The sequence below is a fragment of the Penaeus japonicus genome, unplaced genomic scaffold, assembly GCF_977035675.1.
Source record: "Penaeus japonicus unplaced genomic scaffold, GWHDUDI00000001_assembly GWHDUDI00000030, whole genome shotgun sequence".
In the NCBI taxonomy this organism is placed as follows: domain Eukaryota; kingdom Metazoa; phylum Arthropoda; class Malacostraca; order Decapoda; family Penaeidae; genus Penaeus; species Penaeus japonicus.
In genome coordinates, this window is record NW_028234432.1 from 24,634,642 (window position 1) to 24,644,877 (window position 10,236).

The window sequence follows — 10,236 nt, forward strand, 5'->3', positions numbered from 1 at the left end:
ATATGTATATATATGTATATGATATATATATATATATTGTATATATATATATATGTATATATATGTTAATATATATTATATATATGTATATGTATATATAATATGTATATATATGTATATTATGTATATTAATATGTATAGTATATTATATTATATATGATATTATATGTATATGTATATATATGTATATGTATATATATGTACTATGTATATCTAAGTATATGTATATATAGTATATGTATATATATGTATATGTATATTTCTGTCTATATATGTATAGGTATATCTATGTATATGTATATATATGTATAATGTATAATAGTATATGTATATATATGTATTTGTATATATATGTATATGTATATATATACATATATATACATATACATATATATACATATATATATAAATACATATATATATACATATATATATTATATAAAATATATATAAATATTTATATATAATATATATACATACACATATATACATATATATATAATATATTATATATAATATATACATATATTTATATATATTATATATATATATATAGTATATATATATATATATATATATATTATATATATATATATATATGTAGATATATATATATGTATATGTATTATATATATATATTTATATAAAATATATATATATGTATTTATATGTATATATATTGTATATATATGTATAGGTATATATATGTATATTTATGTATATGTATATATATATAAATATTTATATATATACATATACATATATACATATATATATATGTATTTGTATATGTATATATAAGTATATGTATATATAGGTATATGTATATATAGGTATATGTATATATATATATTTTTTTTTTTTTTATATATATATATTTATATATATGTATATGGATATATATGTATATGTTTATATATGTATATATTTGTATATATATGTTTTATATATATATATATTATTTATATATATAATAAATATAAAAATATATATATATATAGGTATATGTATATATATGTTTTATATATATATAAAATATATATATATTTTATATATATAAAATATATTTATAATATATATATGTATATGTAAATGTATATGTATATAATATATATATATTTTATATATATTATATTTATATATTATATATATATAGATAAATATATATATATTATAAATATATATAAAAAATATATATATATGTAAATGTATATGTATATTATATGTATATGTATTATATATATGTATATATTTGTATATATATATATAAAAAATATATATATAAAAATATATATATAATATGTATATGTATATAATGTATATATATGTATTTTATGTATATGTATATGTATCTATATATATATATTTTTATATAAATATATAAAATATATATATATTATGTATATATATGTATAGATATGTATATATATATTATAAATATATATAAAATAAATATATATATTATATGTATATGTATTGTATATATATGTATAGGTATATATATGTATATGGATATATATGTATATGTATTATATATATATATATGGTATATGTATATATATGTCTATGTATATATATGTATTTGTATATATATATATTTATATATAAAATATATTTATATATAAATATTTATATATATACATACACATATATACATATATACATATACATATATATATGTATATATTATGTATATGTATATGTTTATGTATATATATATTATAAATATATATATAATATGTATATGTATATTATATATATGTATAAGTATATATATATATGAATATGTATATATATGTAGATGTATATATATGTATTGTATATATATGTAATATATATATATGTATATGGATATATATGTATATATACATATATATACATACACATATATACATATATATATGTATATGTATGTGTATGTATATGTATATGTAAATGTATATATATGTAATATATATATATACAAAAAAAAAAAAAAAAAAAAAAAAAATATATATAAAAAAAAACAAAAAAATATATATATATTATGTATATGTATATATGTATATGTTTATGTATATATATGTATAATATATGTATATGTAATATATGTATATATACATATATATATATGTATTTATATGTATATGTATTTGTACATATATGTTTATATATTTATATGTATCTATATATATATGTATATGTATCTATATGTATATGTATCTATATGTATATATATGTAGATGTATATATATGTAGATGTATATATATGTAATATATGTATATATACATATATTTATATATAAATATAAATATATATATATGTATTTGTATATATATGTTTATATATGTATATGTAAATGTATATGTATATATTGTATATGTATATGTTATGTATATGTATATAATGTATATGTATATGTAATATATGTATATATAGGTATATGTATATATATTATATTATATATATGTATTTGTAAATATATGTATATTATATATATGTATTTTATGTATATGTATATAGATGTATATGTATATATATAAATATATAAAATATATATATATTAAAAGAAAAAAAAAGAAGAAAAGTCAGTCGGTACCAAATACAATCAATAAGCGTTGAATTTGCCATTAACAGAATGGATCAACAACACAAGGCCAAAGTGCCAGTGACGGCTCGCGACCCAGACAACTGACTTTCGCGAGGACGGCACATGACGCAAGTATTTTTCCTTTTTTGAACCATTGGTAACAAATGATAATTTTTACCTCAAGAGTTTCCCATTTATTTTCACATTGCAGATCACATGGATCTTGGTGGCACTTGTAATGTGTAAATGTCTTTGATAAGTTATATCCTGTCGGCAAAACCAGAATACAGCACAAGTCAAACTTTGACCCCTCCCATTCTGTGTTATCACAGTTGCTTAATGGAAGTACTTATCTTGCCCAGACCAGTGTGTAGGCTCAGAGATTCTGTCCTTATTGATGAATAAAAGCGATGGCAGAGTATTCCCCTGTTTTTTGTGTGTGTTTACTCTCCTCCTCCTCCTTTGGGAGTCTCATAGATGAATATCATCATCCTCAGTGATTTGCCATGTGTAGTATTTATTAAATTGAGTCACCACCTCCTTTTTAAAACATCTCATCAACCATTTTTAACATTAGTTGAAATAGGATTAAAGAATGAAACAGATGATAATGAAATCCTGTAATTTTATCTTTTTAAAACCATGACAGGGATTTGTGACTCCCGTGCTTGTTATAGGAAAGAATATATCACCGGTAAAAGTGACTTGTCTTTGATTAATTGTTATTTCCAAATAACAGGAGGTGATCCAGGAGCTGTCGTCTATGGTGAAGGAGTTGCTGATCCAGTTCTACAAGTCAACAAGGTTCAAGCCCAACAGGATCATTCTGTATCGGGATGGTGTCAGCGAAGGACAGTTCCAGACCGTGCTCCAGCATGAGTTGACTGCCATGAGAGAGGCTTGCATAAAGTTGGAAGCGGACTACAAGCCTGGTATCACTTACATTGCTGTGCAGAAGAGACATCATACCAGGTTAGTAGAATGTTTGGGAATGAGAACCTTGTTGATCATTAATAATGATATGAAGCATAAAGGGATTCTTCTACAAGGAAAGTGCTTTTGATAGCTATTTAAGACACCAAGAGAGTTGTAACTTATTAACCCACACAGGACGGGTGGTACAGCATGTGTACCGCGCATTCAAAAGCCCAGTTGCCGGGCGGCACAGTATTGTGCCGGCCATTCAATTGATTTAGGCCTAATAATTCGAACGCCCCGGCATTTGGACATTCAAGGCTAGAATTCCCCCGTCGTGAATGGGTTAAGCACTTATCTTGAATGTTTGATTCTCCTTTCACATTACATGTGGTTTATGAAGTGTAAAAAGTAAATTTCTTTCAGATTGTTCTGCTCTGACAAGAAAGAGCAGAGTGGCAAGAGTGGTAATATTCCTGCAGGTACAACTGTTGATGTGGGTATCACACATCCAACTGAGTTTGACTTCTACCTCTGCTCTCATCAGGGCATCCAGGTGTGTAGATTTTGGTGCTTTGTAGGTTATGTTGGTTGAATCATTTTACACCTTATCTTATAGTGTCTGTTAAATAGTTGATTCTGGAAATTGAAGAATGTGATACATTTTGGCTTTGAATTTAAATTTATTTTTAGATGTAAATGATATTCATTAGCTAACAAAGTTGTGATTACTCTTTCAGGGAACAAGTCGTCCCAGTCACTACCATGTACTGTGGGATGATAACCACTTTGACAGTGATGAGCTGCAGTGCCTGACTTACCAGTTGTGTCATACCTATGTAAGATGTACACGATCAGTCTCCATACCTGCTCCAGCCTATTATGCTCACTTGGTAGCCTTTAGGGCTCGTTATCATCTCGTCGAAAAGGAGCACGACAGGTGGGTTACTTATCCCCCCTCCTTATGCACTGTTTGTATGCTGTATGCTACAACTGATGTTCGTGTAATATTTATCCAATACCCTTATGTTGATCCTTATATAATCTTTCTCATCTTTTTATTATCTGCTGACATTTTTCTAATTTGGCCCACCTCTTGTCTTCAGTGGAGAGGGGTCACACCAATCTGGCAACAGTGAGGATCGCACACCATCTGCCATGGCAAGGGCAGTTACGGTGCATGTGGACACGAACAGAGTCATGTACTTTGCTTAACATCGTTCCTCACCTAGTCTGCCTCAAGGTTCACAACACCGTCATGCAAGATGTAGAGTCTGGTCTTAAAAATGGGCTCGTTTGCAGAAGAACTCGTCGATGGATCCTCTTCATTGTGGTTAATTTTAAACAATTGATGACCATTTTAAGCTGATTTTTTTTTTCTTTTCTTTTCTTTGACTGAATTGGAACTTTCACAGATTTTATATTTTGTTTTTATGGTTTGATGGAAAAGGAAAATTTTATTTGATGTTAGCCCAAAGAAGTGCATATAATTTAATGTGTATGTAAATATTGATCATCTAAGTATTTTCTATTATTGGTGGTGTAATATGAACTTAAACTTGATTACTAGCTTCTAATTTGAAGATTTCCATGTGTAGCTCACCACCTATATGTTCTGGAAGCAACAGTTGAATTATTTTAGTTTTATTTATTTATAATTTTCTCAGTTATGTTTCAGGATAAATTCATTTATGAGTTTCATCCTTTGCACGATCTGTGAAATTTACCATTCTCTGTAGAGCCATTAAAGTGGTCACACGTTGAATGTTTAAGGAAGTTGGAATCATGTACCTGCTGAAATGTACCTCATGCCTCCCATAGATGTTGGCTTGTGTACCACATGCGTTTGTTGCATGCTGAGTCAGTGCATGGTAGGTTCATGTCTTTGTGCATGCTCCAAAGCATGGGGATAATTTCTGTGACAGCAGCATTAAGCTTGCATTTTCATTACATCAAGTAACGTTGAATTTTTAAGTGTACTGGTGTATTTTCTATGGAATGCACTTGTGTGGTGCACAACTCTTTGACGAGTCATAATTTTTGATCACTATTATATGCAGTCTGATTAGTAGTAATGGGGCTTCATCAGTGGAATGCTGATATTTGTAGATTCCTGCTCTTTTTTTTTTCTTTCTTTCTTTTTTTTTTTTTGTCATTGCTATTGTGAATATTATTCTGAATATAATCGGTATCATTTTTTAGTTTTTTTTTTTTTTCTTTTGTCAAAGTGCACATCTTGAACTTCATGACTACTGACCAGAGTGCATGTAGTTGTTGTGTGGATAATGCCGGGAAATCCAAAGCCACAGCGACATGGGGTTTTAATGAATTAAGGTTTAAGGCTCCTGCAGTCATATTTTTACTGCCATTGATGTTTTTATTTTTTATTTTTTATTTTTTTTTATTATTTTTTTAATCTGTAAAGGGTTTGATAACTCTTGAACTCATGTGTGTATAACTGGAAGGGGCATTGCATTGCATAAAGTTCTAGAAAGATTTATGTCTATGAAATATTGTTCAACGTTAAGAAATGGTTGATTATTCTGTTATCAGCAAAGCTATCGTTACTCGGTGATGTATGTATAGGTTCAAGTACTGCCATGTAATGCAAGGGTGTGTGCACAGTACAAGGCATGCCCCATCCACATCATAACCACATGGATTTCCTAGTCTAAGACCGCAACTTTTGAATATCACTGTTTGCCATAAAATGGATCGGAATACTTAGCTATCATCGACAACTGGGTAATTATGTTTGGATGACAGTTTAGGTAGCATAAAAAGAAGAAAGGTATGGAAATGAAATGCAAAATTATATCACCTGCTACAATCCTGGTGATGTTCAGAGAAATCGGTCTAGAACGCAGACATGCAGAGTTCTGCAGACTTCAAAGTGGTACTCATCGTAGATTACGTACGATTGCTTCCAAGACGAGAATTGTAACCGAGCATGTTTTAGTTCATTTTTGAGTAACAAATTATCACTTACTTTCAACAAGAGCAGCCTGGGCTTGGGTGCCATATGATAGTAATTTATAGCTCATGTGATAATAGCACGTGGCAGATGGTGCAGCTACATTCTAGTATAACAACGCTCAGAGGCAACTGCACTACTCCGAGACCCTTCACGGAGCTCCAGTCTTCCCGAATGTAGTTACCAAACCCCAGGGTAGAGATATTTATATTTTGATTTCCCCCCTCTCCCTCCTACTATTACTAACTGCTCTCACTCAAAGAGGTAAAGGGTCCAGCAAAGAAACTCCTTAAGATTAGGCATTTTAGAGGCAATGAAGTATGAGATGACCTGCACAAAATTTATATATATTTTTTGCAGGGGAATGAACTATTCTTGCCCATGGATTTTTAGCTTTACTATTACTATTTCTACATCTTCACTGAGGAAATTGCAATAAAGTGCTTAGTTCAAGTCATGGTGGGTTCCAGGAATATAATTCCATTGATAAGCCTTTAGCTTGATCCAGTTGGCTGTTTTTTTCCATGTAGATATTGCATATTTAATAAATGCATATTTTTTTATTTTATTTTTTTTCTAATAAAGTGCAAAGCACATGGAGAGGTTATTTTAAAATTCTTTCTACAGTCTTTTTTTTTTCTTGTATAATTTGATTATAGATAATTGCATTTTACTACAACAATTTACAGAATGAAAATGAAGAACAAAAGTCCCCATTTGCCTAAATTGTTTAGCATAAAACAGCCAATTGTGACATGGAAACGCTTAATCTAACCGTTCTTGTTCATCAGTAGCATCACGTCCACTGAAGATCCAGTAGCGTGTCCTTGCAGTGTTCAATTAACTATTTCGTCCAGGTGTCATGGGTGTTCTTCGGGTTGCCCAGTTTGTAATAACCTTTTAATTGTTAAATATCCGCTTAGTGCATTTGTCCAGTCGTGCATTATCGTGTTCAGATAGCTATTGCAAGGTAATAAATTCTCATGGTTTATTGGCTTAATGTGCAAAATAATTTACTATGGGATTGTATTGGGTTTTATTGTTGGGAGGAAAACCTTGTCATGTGACCATATTTCAGTTTTTTTTTCATCAGTAAAACTATTTCGTTTTGTATTTGATTTTGCAGTGACAATGATTCTTATTTTGACATAGTTTACTGCACTGCATTTGCGAGCTGTTACACGGCCTCTTTGAGATACACCTTGCGCCTGCTTCAATGCTATTAGTGTGCATTAGTCAAGCATTTAGAATGGGCAACCCAGACCCTGATGCCCTGATAATTTAGAAGGTGAGTTCAATTTCTTCCAGGCTCTATGCAATAGTAGTCATAGAGATTGTAGCACTGTAAAAGAGTCCGTATATACATAACAGTATGCCCATAGTCTGACTTTTGATACACAATAAAAGTCAGACTTTTTGTGAATGACCCCTTGCCAACTTACTCTCTTCCCTTAATTTAAAAGAAAAAGAATGTAGATTTTAGGCAACTGATGTCTGTGGGCTTGTGGATGTTTATATGTTGTGCGTTTCTCTCCAGGACAGTTGGTCTTCGTGCCACATTTAGGCACTACTTTTTTCACCAAGGGGAAAGTTGGAGTTCTGCAGTTTTTATTTTATTTCTTAAATAATTTGGATGTAACCAAAGATTGAAATGATGTAGGATGCAGATATACAGTACTTTTTCACAGAATTGTAACACAGTATTTTTTGTTTTTCTATTTGATCTAGGCATTAACAGTAGAATAGCATTTAACTAGACTTAAGGGAAAAAAAATGTGGGTGAAACACAAATTGTGTGTGATTTCTTTAACACAGCTATTGTGGCACTTTAAAAAGAAGACACTTTGAGAATCTGTTTAAAAAATGTTGATTGACTTGCTTTCCTTAGATTACATATTTGATGTTTGAATTGTGGTTATGGAGCATACAAGTCATTGCTTGATTACCTTTAATGGAGCCTAGATGTAGCTGATGTAACAAATTTCATCTTGTTTTAATTTTTGTTTTTTTCTTTTTTTTCTTTTTCCACACACATATATATCTATATATACATTTAGCAGTAGCACGTCTTAATGCGATACCAATTTATTGATTACTGGTACATGTTAAATTTTTTTTCTTTTCTTTTTCTGATTTTAACAGCTAAGCTGTTAAGAAAGAAAAAAAGAGTAAAAAAAAAGGTTGATGAATAAGAGACATCCAGTATTCTGGTAATCACTGTAGACTGTTATTGCATTGCCATTATTTTCTCGTCGCTTCTTGTAGGAAGGCCCCACCATACCCTCAAGCTATAGTTTGAAATTTGTAATATATATTTATATATATATATACACATGTTTGCAATATGAGTGAACACATCTGTTGGTGAATGCTGTTTAAGAGACATAACTGTGTTTGGATGTTTTTGCATGTATGTATACATATATATATGTATTTATATTTGATGACTTTGTTCACTGTGAGTTGTTTACTTGATGGCCTGCAGTCAATGTCATTGAAGTCTGCTTCTTGGGAAATCTGAAAACACTTCTTCCTTTCAAGAACTTTGCCTTGATGGGAGCATGATTAGGCATTCTTAGATGTTACATTGAGAGAGACCAATTGAAAGTAATTTTGATCTATGTATTTCTTGTATTTGAGAAATTCACAGATTTCAGGTCAGAAATTTTCATGATTTTTCACCTTGTGTGTCAGCCTTTGTACCATTGGAGTTACTGTGGAGCAATAATGAACACTTGTAGACATTGTGTTAGTGAAAGAGCTGGGGTTTGGCAAACATATCATTACTTTTAATTTTCAGAGGGGTATTTTTCATTGTTTTGCTTCTTGTGCACTCTTTAGAAGTATAGATAACATTATGTAGGTTTTAATTGCTGTTGTGTGTACGAAGTCAGATGGAGAGGGGAAAAAAACCATGAATAGCGATAATTGGCTTTTTCGTTGATTTGCTGGTCTTTAAATAGTTGTTGTAATCCATGGTTAAATGTTTCACATCCATTGTCTTTTTTCATGTGTTTTTCTTGGCCATGATAACAATTTTTTAGCCACTGATAAAAGAATTTGCTGACTTTTTCCGTCAAAAATTTTTGGGGCTTAAGACAGGATGAAAAGGCTTCCTGGCTTTTGATTGTGAGAAGAAACAAACTTTGCACTTCCATCAAGCTGAGGCATTACTAAGAACAGAATATATTAATATTAAATGATTTTTTTTAAATACATTAACCTAACCTGTCCAATCATAGCACATGTATAGCAGTATTACGTATTTTCATTTTCAGTGAAAGTCCAGGAAGTTTATTGTTAAAGATAATTGTGTTCATGATAAACAATGCAATGGAATATCTATTTTAAAGAAGTGCATGTAATCATCACCTTTTTTTTCCTGTATGCATTGGAATATTTTAATTTAGAGTAGATCAGAGGGGGTTCTTAGATTTGCCCATTTTTTTTATTTTTTACAAGTAGAATATTTACTCGCTAATATTATGTAAGAAAGAAAACATCCACTTTTGTGTCCCAATTTTATATATGACCTGTAAAGTTTCTCTTTACACTAAAGTTGTTTTATATGAAAACAAGCAAAGCCCTACTCAACACATGATTGCTTAACGTCCGGAGTGTCTTTACGGTACATTTCTGAAGGTCATTGCTCACAAGTAACAGATACTACAGTAGATATATTAGGCACATAGTACTAGAGTATCAATTGTAAAAGTTGAAATCACTCAAGCATGAGGAAACAGCACGAAATTTAGTTAGTTATAAAATGCACTTTTT

General features: G+C 29.5%; 1 protein-coding gene across 4 annotated transcripts in view; it reads left to right on the forward strand.

Moving 5' to 3' along the window:
• AGO1 (protein argonaute-1) overlaps window positions 1–7,927 on the forward strand; it is a 23,286-nt gene extending 15,359 nt beyond the window's left edge. For 2 of the 4 annotated variants that reach the window (XM_043031415.2, XM_043031416.2), the window contains exons 15-19: window positions 2,618–2,698; window positions 3,310–3,542; window positions 3,912–4,041; window positions 4,226–4,425; window positions 4,592–7,927. In XM_043031415.2, coding sequence (XP_042887349.1) covers window positions 2,618–2,698; window positions 3,310–3,542; window positions 3,912–4,041; window positions 4,226–4,425; window positions 4,592–4,700 — 753 coding nt within the window. In that variant the 3' untranslated portion in view covers window positions 4,701–7,927. The remainder of the gene's footprint in view (window positions 1–2,617; window positions 2,699–3,309; window positions 3,543–3,911; window positions 4,042–4,225; window positions 4,426–4,591) is intronic. The other 2 variants (XM_043031417.2, XM_086555235.1) reach the window with 1 other exon arrangement.
• Window positions 7,928–10,236: the final 2,309 nt, after the last annotated feature.